The following is a 15,218-nucleotide window of genomic DNA, read 5'->3' on the forward strand; positions in this document are numbered from 1 at the left end:
CAAAAACTAAAAGCCACTGATGGCTTTGTGGCATTCATTATTAGAGCAGCGTTTAAATGCTGGAATGGCTCTCGATGGAAATACATGCGTATTTCTTTAATTATTATTATTTACTGAAGAATATCGGGATCCACGGGCGATGATATTACTGCTGTACCAACATTTCAATGTTTTTAAGGCAAACTGTGCTGTAAAAGGAATAAGATAACTGAGAGATAATTATGTGTTTGAAATGAGATGATGGTTGTACAAAGGGTAGATTTGAGTGCAGAGAAGTCAGGATACCTGTGACACAGGGTATGAGATGTACTCCTCGAGATGCTGAGCCGTGCCATTATCTGCAGCTATTTCAATCATACACGGGCCTCCTTGTTTGCCAACAGGCAGATTGTATCTGTTAAAAGAGAAGACACAGAAACCAGGGGTAAGTTAGGAAGCCCTCTCCCTGCCATGTCTGATACTCACAATAACGCCAACAAAGTGTGGAAAAGGCTCTGATGGAGAAACAAACAGAGCAGACAGCAGTGAAGCTCCTAATGTGACCATGGAGAATATTCCATAAACTTACTAGATATACATTACACATCGTTTTACAAGACACTTTATGCACTGGCACACTGGGTCTGAAGTAATGGTCCGTTTGTATCACAAGCTCTTACCCTAAACCCAGGAGAGACAAGAAAAAACAGGCAATGTTTTCCCCAGTTTTGGATTTAAATAAGAAAGCCAGAAACAGGTTTTGGCTCAGTGCTGCAGTGCTTTTTATTTTCTGTAAGTAGTTGTGTTTCTCAGCCAAATTGAAATGGACACAGTAATGCAACAGTACCTATGGAGTGCCTAAAGAAAAACCACAGAGTGAGATCACCAATCATAACCAGGTACATGATCTGTGACATAAATACCAGTTTTAATAACATTTTCTATGATTTTCTACCACTGCTACTACTGATAACAATGATAACAATAGGCCAAAAACATGATTATGGGTATGAGTGCTCATTATGTCATTCAGGATTAATTAATGATAAAAACGAGGGCACAAACTAGATATACATTACAAACCTAATGAGAAGGAAGATAATTTTATCATTTGACCCTCAGCGTCTCTCTGGGGAAATATACAATTGTAGTAGTCATTAATGTTGCAGCCGTAATGTTAAGTAGATGGTCTACTTGTGTCATATTCCAGCTCTGGAAAAGTCAAGTGATCCCCTCTCCCCAATTCATCACCGGCCTTATGCTGGCAGTACACAATAGAAGCCACTTTAAAAGGCTCAACATTATGCAAAAGGTTGCACGCTCTCCGCCACACACGTAAACACGGCAATGCGTGATGCCCTTTGTGTTCTGTGGGTTTCTTTGCCACCAGCCTGTAAACACGCCACACAACTACGATTGTGTGTATTTCGTAACTTATTCAGCCATTCTTTTTGACTGTACCGATGATGACTGATGAGGAACAACCCTCAAACGTCTGCTTTAATAGCCAGATGGAAACAATCAGAGCAATCGCCCTCCTGCTAATTTGAAACAGCCTTCCAGGACACCTCCCTGCGGCAATCATACTCAACTTCAGGTAGGACTAATTACAGGTGTGGAAATCATAAGAGCCGTTTTGTACACACTCACTGATAAATTAAGGCACATTTACATTGGCAAATGTGAAAGGCAACCTAATGTCCACAAAAGACATCCATTAACATCCTGGTGGTGCTCAGTGTGTTCCAGTGAGCTCACTCTCTTACATTGGGATATTGCCCCGCTGTTCCTTGGATCCTAATGAAAGGGATAGAGTTGTGCGATATATCAATCCTTATCTTTGTGCAACAAAAATGGACCATTTTGCGAGGTATGAAACATCACAACATCATTACAACTTCTATTGCTGAGGGCGCTTGATGAATATTTTGGTGCTTACCACAGTAGCTTTTATTCGGGCTACTGATGCTACAAAAACTGTCCCTGGGAGATATGGAAAGCATGCACACAAAGTAAGCGAACTTGATGAGTTCTTATGAGCACATTTAATATTCCAGCAAGCTAATTTACAATAGTCTTGCTTTAAGGAAAACGTGACTATTTATATATTTTTAAAAATGAGTACAACTACTTTATGTGGTGTAGATAGCTAGAAATATGACCTACAGCTCCACATTATAATCGCCACACACATACACACAAGCCCAAAACCAAACAAACAAACATATGAATGAATAAGAAGGAAAAGAAACAGTGGTTTTCTCTAATGTAGGGAAGAAACTGTGATTTCTTATTGGGCCCCTTGTGCACCATTCATTTCTGGGTCTCACAGGACCCACGCAGCAAAGTTCCAGTTTGAGGTAAACAAACAGAGACGGATAAATATTTCTCCAAAGACAGACCACACCACAATATGGCTGTGATCATTTTCCTAACTCAATCATCATTTATGCATTTGTTCATCTGGCTAATGTTCTAATCATGAGTGATTTGTCATCTCTAACATCCTCATTTAGACTGCGTCTGGTGTGTGACTAATTAAGGGCAACTGCATTACAGCAACTTTCCGGAGGATCACCACTGAAATATTACCTGGAATGTTAAGGGACCTTGCAAATATTTTCAGGACTGCACCTTTACACAGAGGTATTTGTTAAACCTGAAGGTGGGTGTTTGTCTCTACAATCCAATAAGAACATTCCCTCTTCACAGTCCCCTGCAGACAACTAATAATAAAGGAGGACAATCATTAAAATATTACTTTTGCATGAAACATCTGAAAGTATTGGCAACAGATGGCAGTAAAACATCATGCACTGCACGGTGCCCTTGCAACAGTTTTTAGTGTCTGGGGGAAAAAAGGCACAAAAAAGCCTTGTTATTCTAGCCATATTTCTGATTCTTACAAAGAGCAAATCATAATGTGTAACATGTAAGTTGTGAAGTTATCATTTGTGAGTCATTTGATTGATTTAAGTGTCTGTTAGTTCTGCAAATGGAGACTATGCTCAGTAGGGTTTATTATCAGTGAGCTGTAGCTGGCACACACACACAAAGAAGACAAGTACCAACTGTTACTTTGATATTCTTATTAGCACAACAGGTCGCGGCGCTGCATCTGATTTAACTGAAAATAACCTTACATATGGTTACAAATCATGAAATGTCATATCACACCACTGCACCTATTGCACAAGATATACAAAGGGGTCTGTTTGTTGTTTTTGTTGTTGTTTTTTCCATAAGTGCAACATGCTCTTTATCAGATCATAAACTACACCTACATTGACTGTAATGGCTGGCTCTGGTGCAGTTACTTTCACACAAGCAGCACTGCAGCATTTGCTGCATAATTTGTGCTGTGACTGGCAAGCCTCAATTAATTTGGGTAGCCTGTGTTCTATCATTATATCTCCAGCAATACAATTAGACAGCACACAGCAACACTCGTGGTATTGTGAAGCTTCACAAAAGAAACTCCAAGTGAGCAGGCAGGGCTGCTGCTGAATCTTTCATGGGAGGACTTGTCAATACAACTCTGAATAGTGTGTAATTGATACATATACCTTGCTGTGAAAAAAAAAAGGACGTGGTTTCAAAAACAAAAACGGCCCTTATTAAATCAGATACTTTTGAAACAAGCGCACATATGGCGTGCCATTTCCCCAAATACATTTTTCTCTATTACTCTCCAAAGGATTAATACCCAGCAGGGAAGTGTTCACTTGTAATGTAGCAGTTTGGTAATTACTTTCACAAACTGCAAAGGGGTTATGTACCCATTAATAGGATAGACGCAAATCATAAGATTGATCTAACCACATCGTATAACAAAATGCACCATTGATTGACTCGCACTAAAATGCCCTCTTAGTTCTATATCAGCAAACATTATGCTGAGTGAAGTAAATCAGCGTTTCGGAGCTGAAGAGGACTCGAACTCAGAAAGCGGAGTTTCCAATGTTTCTGTGACAATAATTCAAAGAAGTCAGATTCCCCGACTGTCACGGCGGGGTGCGCCGATGTGTGCGGAAACAGGACCCAAAAGCAGATGATGACGAGGAATAGTAATGATTAACAGAAAAGTGAACCTTTATTGCGATGACGGCAGGAAATGAACCAAGAGACCAAAGCAAACAGGCAAAACACTAAGAAACAAAACACTAAGCTGGCAAAACACTAAGAAACAAAACACTAAAGGTACTGAGACCAAAAACTATAACTATGACTGAGGTGGAAAATAAACAGGCTAAGACTATGACTATGACTGTAACTCTGGTGAGATAAACAGACGAACCGACAATGGCATGAAGAAAACAAAAGGCTTAAATACAGACATGAGGTGATCAGGGGAAGTGGGGACACATGGGGGAACAGCTGACAGACATAAACCTAATGACAGGACCAGGAGAGAAAGCTAAATACAATGAACAAAGAACACATGACATTGTCAAAATAAAACAGGAAATACTAACAACTAAACATGACAACACAACTCAACAGACCCAACACGTGATGAATAAATACCAAACCCCAAAACATAGAAAACCCAGGAACAATAACCAATAACTGCCTAAACTAAAGGCAAAATAGGAAATAACACAAACTAATAACATATCAAAAAATACAAAGAAAACTCAGAGTGCTGGGTCGGAGACCCAGCCTGTGACACGACTCCCTGAGATGCCCTGAAATAAGTTACTTTTTTGAAATTCTTTCCAGTGTTTCTTCTCACAGCATAAGTCTGTTTTCTTCCTGGTACCAGCGGCTGTTGCTAGGAGACATTTCACACCCACATGTTCATTTTTTTCTACAAAACTATTCGATGATCACTGAACAGGCCATTAAATATAAGTTTAACGATTAAATAATTAAATAATCGTTAAAGTTCAATATGCGATGCAAATGATAGCATGCTCGCTGAATTAAAAACTGAACGAGAAACTAAAGTCGCCATTTTTTAAATTCTTTTATTATTGTGAAAAGCAACAGTTAGAGAATCATAATAATTTAATCAGCAACTAATAATTAATGCTCTTCCTGTTATTTGCTGTCCTGTGTTTTGTGGTCAGAGCAAGCACATACTATTTCAGGACACACAGGAAGGGCATAGCAAGAGCTGCATTAGAAGAATCGTGAACCAGTGTTTTGTTTTCGTTTATCGGAGCTGTAGAGGAAGTAAAAGTCTGGACATCATGGCCTCATCCATTAGTCATAGACTTGGTTGACTGATCCTTGGCTCATTCTGTTCTGTGCTGGAGGAAAGACACTCAAGAGTATGTGTACAAAAACATTGCTTGGACAAAACAACCCACCTATAATGTGGCTGTAATGTGAATACGGTGCTAATTTAAAAGAAAAGTGATTTGAGGGATCTAATTATGAAATACACATTCACTGAGAAGCACTTCATTAGGCAAACCTGTTCAATTGCTCATTATCACAAATCATCCAATTCCGTGGGAGAAACTCCGAGCATTTAAACACGTAGAAAGGGTCAAGACGAGCTGCTGCAGTTCAAACCGAGCATCAGAATCGTGAAGAACGGTGGTTTAAGTGACTTTGAATGTGGTACGGTTGTTGGTGCCAGACGAGCTGGTTTGAGTATTTCAGGAACTGCTGATCTACTGGGATTTTTTTCCACACGGCCATTTCTAGGATTTACAGAGAATGTTCTGATAGAGAGAAAATATCCAGTGAGTGGGAGTTCTCAGGGTGAAAATGCCTTGTTGTTGCTAGAAGTGAGACTGCACTGAGCTGACAGGATGGTAACAGTAACCAGAATAGCCACTCGTTACAACCAGGATATGCAGAAGAGCATCTGTGCAGGCAGATCAATTTGAACCTGAAGTAGCAGCAGAAGACCACACCGGGTGCCCGTCCTGTCAACTAAGAACAGAAACTGAGGCTACAGCTCACACAGACTTACCAAACCTAAAAAGGAGAAAATTGGAAAAATGTTGCCTGGTCTGATGAGCCTCAATTTCTGCTGCAGCATTCAGATGACTGGTCTGAATTTGGTATGAAAACCATGAAAACCTGGATCCATCCTGCCTTGTTTTTGCGGCTCAGGCTGCTGATTGAGGTGTAATGTGTGGGCGGTACTTTGTGGGGCACACTTTAGGTGCCTTAGTACCATCGTTTAAATGCTATAGCCTACTTGAGTATTATTACCAACCATGCCAATCCCTTTATGGCCACAGAGTGCACGCCTTCTGATTGCTGCTTTCAGCAGGACACGGTGCCATGTCAAAAAGCCCAAATCATCTGAAACTGGTTTCTTGAACAAGAACAACACTTTGCTCAAATGGCCTCCACAATCACAAGATCTCAATCCAACAGAGCACCTTTGTGATGTGGTGGAGCAAAAGATTTGCATCTGCAGCATCTGTGTGATGCTCTCATGCCAAGATCAAAAGTCTTGAGGATTGTTTCCAGCCTCTTGCTGAATCTATGCCATGAAGAATTAGGACACGAATTAGGACAGTTTTAAAGGGAAAAGGAGAGTCCAACCCAGTATTGTCAAGGTGTACCTAATAAAGTGTAAATACAGATGTACATTTCTTTTGAAATCAAAGCAATTCAAGACAGAATTAAAACAACCTGCAATACTACCCTATGGCATCACCAAAGAAGACTAAAGGCAAGTTTTTTTGAGAATCTTTGCTTTCAGTGATCAAGCAGAACGCTGACATTTTCATCCTTTCAAACAAAGGTTGTAAGAAAAGACGTGATGACGAGGTATTCATGCACTGCTTCTACACAAACTGAAAATTTGGTGCATTTTCAACAGTAAAAAACATCAACATGAACATCAAAACCCAGAAGGTGCTAGACACAGGATCCTCAGTCAGACAAAAAAAGAATATTTTTCAGTAAGCCTGAATCATACTTGAGACACTACTCCCATTCCTTTGACTGAAGAGAAAAAAGCACCAACAAAAGCAGCATAAATTTAAATAATCATGTCTGCCAGGGACTCCGAGTTCACCTCTGACAAGGTAAGAAATGTGATGCTGCAGAATGCTGTGTGTCATCCTTGTTGATCTTTGACTGAGTGTAAATGGAAATTACTCCAACAGTGAATGGCAAGTAGTACGGGATTCAGCTAAAAGCATACACACCTCACAAATGACCAGGGGAGCGTTTGGAGTCTGCCACTCTCAAATTTAATCGCAGCAGTATTGCCTTAAACATCCCCAAAGGAAAACTTCCCAACATCAAAAACCAAGCCAGCAACAAACATGTCCTCCCCAAATGAAAAATGACACAGCATCCCCCCTGCACACTCCCCTTTGTGAATTTATCTGGCAGCAAGGGGCATTTCAGCAGTGGCTTTTTGTCTTGCCAGCATTTGTCTGCTCTGGAGTGCTACAGCCCATTTGTGCTTTAAGTGAAATAATACAATTAAACATTTCTGGAGAGGGAAAATATAATACAAAGTTGCTGCCTTGTGGAAATGTTTTGCATGCTTCACAGCTGTTATCAATCTGCCTTTGCGTTACACACGGTTTTGTGAAAACACAATGCACCGTAACACCATTACATTTAGAAAATCTGCATAGCTATTGATAGCGTGTCTGAATAAATATAATATAAGTTATTATAATCCATTTTCCCGAAACCAAACTCAGTGTTTCTACACAGCCAAAGTGTTCATAATTCAATGGAAGCTCACTGGAGAGAAAGGTATGGACTTTATATTTCATGTATGTGGCAGCCAATTTAAACAGTCCTGAATGTTTCAGCGAAATGAATCACATTTTCCTTTTGAAGACCAACAAAAGGAAAATGTGATTCATTCAATTATGTTTACTGTCAGGACTGGCTTCTAAATTCTTGATTAAATATTCATAATGTCTTTTATCCCTTTGTTGAGGATGATTAGCAAGACGAAGTGGTGCACGACTGCTAAACAGTGTTCCTTCATAGCTAAGAGGATTTCAAATAGGGCGAGGTAAAGAAACATTAACACTCTTTATCATGGTTTTAAGTTGGATTTTTGCTTAATTATATGTGATCATAATGTAGGGAAAACAATTTAAGTAAAAAACAAACAAGCATTTTTGCATCTGCGACGTCGTACCCCGTGCAGCAGTTATGTCACCAGAAATAAAGCTTATGAAAAATGAGTGTCAATGTTTTCATACTATAGTACTGAAGCTTGGTCGGGTAATGTTGAATAGGCTTTGTAGCAACGCTGCTGTGTGGTGCAACAGACAGACATTTATGGGTATAACATGAGAAAGTCAAAGGGGTGTAACTGTATTTGTATAAAAACAGGTAAATGTTTTCCCTTTCCGATGTTAGGTGCAGTGGCACCACACAACCCGAGATGACAGCAAGATAGAAAAAAAAGAGCATTTAAGAGTCATGCAAGAGGGAAAGATTGGGAAAAAAAATATGGAGATGAGACTGTGTTACAGTGCCTTCAGGCAATTTCAATTTTTTCACCGGTCATTGGAGTCTGGATTACAGTATTTACAGTTAAATACAACCACAGCACTGCACTGCATACATGCTGACAACAGCAAGGCATCTGTATTCAGTGTTGCCAACTATCACCCAAGGAAAGTAGGTACTCTGTGCTCAAACATGACTTGATGATGTCATGGGCTCATTTGCATATGAATAAAATTGCCGATCAAGAGCAAATAGAAGCAGAGCTCAGCAGCAGGCACTCTCTCATTTCTCCTGCTGGCTTACTCTGCCCCACAGTGATGAAGCCTCTAAGCCTTTGTGTGCAGTACAGAGACACAAGATCAGCAGTGCAGGGGGAAGGATGGCTGATCAGAACTATTTGAAAGGAACAAGCAATAAGTCAAAATATATATGAATCAGGTCTGGTAACGAGTCTACTGCCAAATGTTTGAAAGTGAGATGTTTTCCCATGATAAATCTAAAGAGTAGTTATATTTGTTGCTTATGCCTTTTCATAAGCAGTATTACTAAAGGACATAAAAAAGGAGCTAAATTTAGTTACTAGTAAGATGGATATTTTGCTATTGTTTTTATGCAATTTGTGTATGCTAGTGGAGTTTTAAAACTGTTGATAGGTAAAAAATAATGCCGATAAGATGTAAACAATTTACATATTACTATTCATTATTTTAGTTCACAAATGTACAGTTACAGTATGTAAAACACATTTTAGCCAACAAACAGAGATCAAAAACATTCATTTAAAGAAGATTTAGATTGTTTCTACTATTGACTGTTCCAGATCCCGATTTGCTCCTGAGCTTTTCCCAGTCTGTGGAAGGCCATCAACCTACTGTTTACCTCAGCTGGCAATGCTGACTGAGAAGTGTCCACCTTCTTTTACGCTAGAAAAGTCTGTAACATTTTGTGAAAGGAGTCCGTTATGGGTGGATGTAACTTTGTTGGAGTCTGTTGCTTGAAAGACTGTAATGGGAAAGTGCGATTTTAAGGACAACTGAGCCTAACATTAGCGGGCATAATGTTAGCTTACAACTAGTTGTTGTTTACTCAGCTCTTGTCAGCTGTACAGACAATGAATGTTGATAACAAATTATTGCGACAATATTGGGAATACACAAGCATGATGAACACATTTTGATCCTCTTTGATCCTCCCACAACAGTATTTTTAATAGATTTATAATAGCTTTTATGAGAATGCATCAGTTTGTTGGAACCTATGAGTACAGTTTTCTTTTTTCTATTAAATAACTTCAAAAAATGACTGACTGTACCTTCAATCGTTCTAGGCCTGCTTGACACATGTTACAAAAAACGTTCTTCCCTGGCAGTTGAATTCTAGGTGAATGACAGCAAAGTAGAAGCACCATATCGTTACCTGATGGTGACTGACGTCCATCTGTTGTTATTGATGTTCTGATTTACAGCTGCATGCAAAATATGACTGCCACCACAACCAAGTTTAGCAACAGGGCTTCCATCTTGAAGGAAAACATGAAGGAACTGATCCCCAAAGTTCTGCTCCTGAGCTGGAAAGGTAAGAAAATCACAATTAGTAAATAGCCTCTTTTTGCATATTGCTGTATTGTATCAGTACAATATTCGTTACATGATTTCAAACTTATCAAAGATACTGAGTGTATAAAATGAGGCCCCTTTGTGTGTGACTTTAAAATCTGAAAATAGAAGATGATCTGATTTGAACATGTTCAGTTGAGTAACTACGGTAGCTGCACAGGGCTTCTTCCATATGCTTTCCTCACATTGTATGCTAATTTTTCAAAATGATCTTTAATCTCTGCTGTGTGATGCATTTTAATGTGTTAAAAATAAAGATGCAATACAAATACAAATACAAAAACAGAGGTAATATACAGGACCACTACCTGACACCTGAGGGAAGATTGCTATCTGCCAACAAATGCCATTACACAGTCAAAATACATGCCTCCTTGAAGCTTACAAAGACCTAGTTCACATTGCTGTGAGTTCTACAATAAATGCACAAACTGGGCAATCATTCCCTCAACAAAACAGCTAAGAATAAACTGACTTAGACCTGATAAAATCTAAAGTGTAAGGCTTAAAAGGCATTGCAAGCACTCGCACTGTTTTTTTTTTGTTGAAGGATTAAATTAGGATGGACCAAATGGCATACAAATCATTCAGTCTTAGCCGAGTTAAAAGTAACAAGAAAATATGAAAGAAATAGATAGAAATCTACTCAAAGGTCATGGAGAGCTCAATTGAAAAAGTATAGTGAATAATAATCAATTCTCGCTGAGAGATCGAAACTTTCCACTGGATACTCCCACCTACAAGGGGGAAATTGTTGAAAAGAGAAGAGAAGAGAGAGGAGACTGATTCGAGATAAATCTTCTCTGCCCACTGCTGCAGACACCGTGTTAGTAAAGACCTACAAGGAAGTAAGTACAGGGCTCCTTGTCCCTTATACCACTGGTGGAAACTGAAACTTTGGTCCTCACTGTCTGACAGACCTCCTTAAATCAAACTGCTCCTTTCACAGTCTGAGCTATATGAAGCTATCTGAGACTTGGCATCGAACATAAAGCGCTGTTCACTTATGAGTAATGATTCATATTATAACATACCAAGACTGCATCAATATGAGCTGAATCATCCCTGTGTGTGTGCCACACAGGAACCACACTATTCAGAGCTACTAGGATAACAGTAAAATGTTTTTTTATTACCATTATGCCATGGTATGGTTAGCAGAAAGCAGTGAGTTTTCTGCTTCAAAAGATAAAGATCCACTCATGTGCACATAAACACACAAGTTTTCAGTAGGTTTATTGCAGGGAGGAGAGGTAAGAGGTAGCAAGCAAGAGGGTATCCTCAGGATATAAGTATCTTCCCCATGGATCACTCTAGTAGGTCTCATTCTGCCTGCCTACCAGGAGAATGATTACCAGGTACTTTTATCACAGCTTGGGCTCTCAAGATCCAAAACATTTTTTTTTTTAAATTTAAGCAGAACAATCTTGCGACTGGAGGACTGATGGTAAATCTACATTTTGCTCCTGCTGGAAAAGCCTCTGGGAAATGGCAGCTGGTGCGACTTTTCCCCAACCTTTGTGGTCTTGATTGCAAAACAGGAATATGACCTCTACAGTATGTCACTTAACTCCAGCACATTATATCTCAATGGGAGATTTTGAGTGTCTTGCAAGTGAGACAGTGCATTGTGGGAGCGACAGCCAGCAGCAGCATGAAATTCTCCCCCACACACACTATCGAGGTCTTCAACTGTCTAAGAACACAGGAGCAAAAGGGGAGCAACATAAAATGCAGCAGGGAGACAGAGACCAAACTTGCCCACTGTCAGGGAAGACATTCCTGCAAGTCAGAGGACTGAACAGCAATAGTGCCCAATTAGAGGGACCTAAAATATTTCTTTGTTTCCAACAGGGCTTATAGGGCACATTTCAGCTGAATTACAGAGGGCGACAGGGGACCACACACCCAGAGGGAACTACTGAGTAGACTCAACACAATCAGGGTTGGCCTATTTCATTTCACAATGACAATGGTAACTGCGTCAAAACTCTTTGCTAGGCTAGGACCAGGACAGAGGTGTGTGGGCAGAGACATTCCTGTGGCATCTCTCTTGAAGTAATGAAATGAGTGGAGGATTTGGACACCGGAGAAAAATTGAACAAAAGCAGAGCTTGTTGTTTTAAGGGTATATGGCAACTCATGTGAAAGCTCAGAACAATTCCTCCAGGGCAAGAAGGGCATCAAGAAAATCCCCATCTCTTTGTCCACAGGAGGCAATGCTTAGCTTAATATGCTACACTCAGATAAATGTATTCTTTAAGCCGACCATTCTTTGTCTTAGGAAACAACAGGGATGCATTTAACAGTGCAGTGCCATAATACAAGCCACTGTTGCAGAATGACACACAGGAATAAATATCTCACTCCTATAATTTTCTGATCTTTGTTCTGCAGAAGGGTAGGACTCTTAGCCCAAGAAAAAATAGCAGTAGGGACACTATAGGTAGCAAGGCATCATTCATAGTAGAATAAGAGGCTTTTAAATGGCTTCATTTGTCTGGAGCATTTAATTAGTTTGCATCCTGCTCGAAGAGATAAAATTACTCTCATTCACTTGTTCAGTAATCTTCCTTTCTTGGTCGTCTGCTCTTCTGTATGATCATGCTGCCAGCACATGATTTCATCCAGAGACACAGTATTCATTGTTACAGCTTTCCTAAAATGTCCTGTGGTCGTGGCATGGATCCTCCGTGGATCCGGCTCATGCTGTGGATGCTTTATAGCATCAGAATCTGGGAAGTTTGGAGACTGGGTCAGTGACTAATAATGCTTTTGGTGGGCAGAATGTGACAAATTAACATCCAGTCAAAAGTCATAATCCACAGTTCGGCAGTAGAATACCGCAGTGTAACATGTAATCAGATTTTTCAGTTCACCTCTCAGTGATTTAATAAATCTCAGCGGTATTTAAGATGTAAAAAATTGTGTCCAACTTGCCTTTTGTTGTCATTCAAATCATAAAAGTCAACCTTCTTTTGATACCGTTCTCAATAAAGGTGTTAACTCTGGATCGTGCCTGCAACAGTACCAAACCGCTTTGTTATAAAATACATCTTATGCAAGAGACTTCATGTCAAGGGCAGAAAAAACACATATTCTGGTGTTCATCTCTATTTGGCGATTTCCATATATCTATCTAAAAAGGCTCAGCTGATTCCAGTATATTAAAAGTGCTCTTTTTCACAAATTATTACAGGGCTGGCAAGCGTCTGAGAAGCTGATAAATCTGTGTCCAGTCTGAATCCTTCCAAGAGCCTTTGTTTAGTCAAAAATGTATTGTTTGCTTAAATGCAAGCACCTGTTTAATTTTAGAGCAACACGGACTCTTTATACGTGAAGACAAAATGCAACTGATGAGTTGTTAAATGCAGTTATGTTTTGAATATAATCTTTAGTCAGCAGCATGAAATGAGATAATAATTTGAGATACACAGTACTTGACTTTCCTCTAGCAAACAATTGCTTTTGACGCTTTTTGCTTGTGGTAAAGTCACAAGGCATTATTAAAAAAAAAGCTTGCGCTGAGAGGAAAAGCTTGAAAGTGGAAAGGAAATATGACTCAAACATTATGGTATGGTGCAAAAATATTCGGACACCCGGGGCCTGTTAATAGCAGTGCATATATTTGCTGTGAAAAACTTACATGAGGTGAGAAACAAGGGATGCTGCAGTTTTTTTTAAAATCACCTTCAGAAGGGTTTAAAAAACAATTATAATTTTAAAGCAAGCAGTGGGCGGTGCTGGTTGGAACAGGGCAGCAGCCAGTGAGTCACTTTAAATACTGAAGGAGACTGAAATGTTTAAGTCTGAATTTAACCTGCTGCTGTCATAAACATGCTGCATTCTGCCAAAGAAATGTAAAACTAACTAACCAGTAAAATATTCTTTAACAAAGCAAACAAAGCAAAAAAAACGAACAAAGGGCAAAAATTACATTAAAAGGGCAACATGGAATGACCATTTATTTTATTTATATAACACCGAATCACAACAACAGTTACCTCAATGAGCTTTATATTGTGAGTTTAAGACCCTACAATAATACAGATAAAACCACAAGAATCAGATGACTGTGAGCAAGCACTTTGGTGACTGTGGGAAGGAAAAACTCCCTTTTAATAGAAGGAAACCAGGCTCAGGGAGGGGGAGTCATCTGTCATCTACCAGTTGGGAGTGAGTGGAAGAAGACAGTACAAAAGACTAAGATATTGTGTATTAAAATACTGAATAATATCCTTTTTTTTTATTTTTTCAAAAACACAGTGGGCTGTCAAATGTTTATGAATGGACTAACAAAGGAAGCCTTACACTTCTTACTTCCTACTGCAAAAATAAGCCTCTCTCATCTCCTCTCAAATCAATTTCTGCTTAGCTCTATAACTCATTCGCTGCCAGATATTATTTTCTCTAGATGTCAATGTTGCAGCATCTTTTATTTTGCTATTTTTCTTCTGTAAGGATATTGTTTCCTACAGTCCCCATGGCCCTGTTACTCTGTGCTGAACTTAACAGAGCGTTCGTCCTTCTGCCAGTCGCTGTCACCTGTTTTCTCTCTCTCTCTCTCTCGCTCTCCCCCTCCCCCTCTCTCTTGCTCACCCCACCTCCTCTATTTTTTCTTCTCCAGCTGACAATTGAAGTCCAGGGGGAGACTCGCGAGTTTGCTTCAGGGAGAGGTGTAAAGAAAAGGGGGAGCAGAGAATAAGGAGCAGGTCTGGCGCGGAGAGTCTTCGCATCTCAATGCACGTCTTTTGGTTTTCTTCTGATTAACTTTGTCTGTTTGATCTCTCGAGTTTTCTTTTCAGTTCCTATTCACTGATGTGAAAGAGATGGGTGCTATATGCCAGGAAGTATTTCTAGATAAAAGGCACCGTGCCCACTATTTATGCTTTCTGAACATCCATCTCTTTTCGTGACAAGGCTCGCAGTCTGCTTTCTGTGCCAGTGAGATACTGTAAATATTACTGAGAACAGTGAGCAGGCGGATTTAATTGAACCAACTAACCTAAAATTATGACTATGTTTTGTAATTTACAGCCGTGTTCACGTCTACAATTGAGTGTGGTGAAAGCTGGTTTGGAATAAAGATGACATCAGGTTGAAACAGCAGTCAGTTTTTCAAACTGATCTATAGTATAAATCTGCAAAGGCTTAGACTGGTATAACTTATGATCCACACAGCTAGACAACTGGTGGCAGTGAATATATGAGGCGACTTAT

General features: G+C 39.6%; 1 protein-coding gene across 2 annotated transcripts in view; it reads right to left on the reverse strand.

Moving 5' to 3' along the window:
* eys (EGF-like photoreceptor maintenance factor) overlaps positions 1–15,218 on the reverse strand; it is a 166,182-nt gene that overhangs the window by 35,089 nt on the left and 115,875 nt on the right. For both annotated transcript variants that reach the window (XM_085368758.1, XM_085368757.1), the window contains 2 exons: positions 9,799–9,949; positions 286–394 (listed from right to left, as the gene is read on the reverse strand). In XM_085368758.1, coding sequence (XP_085224884.1) covers positions 286–394; positions 9,799–9,949 — 260 coding nt within the window. The remainder of the gene's footprint in view (positions 1–285; positions 395–9,798; positions 9,950–15,218) is intronic.

The sequence above is a fragment of the Diplotaxodon limnothrissa genome, linkage group LG13, assembly GCF_057381915.1.
Source record: "Diplotaxodon limnothrissa isolate DT_005_m linkage group LG13, D_limnothrissa_male_GT1.1, whole genome shotgun sequence".
Classification (NCBI taxonomy): domain Eukaryota; kingdom Metazoa; phylum Chordata; class Actinopteri; order Cichliformes; family Cichlidae; genus Diplotaxodon; species Diplotaxodon limnothrissa.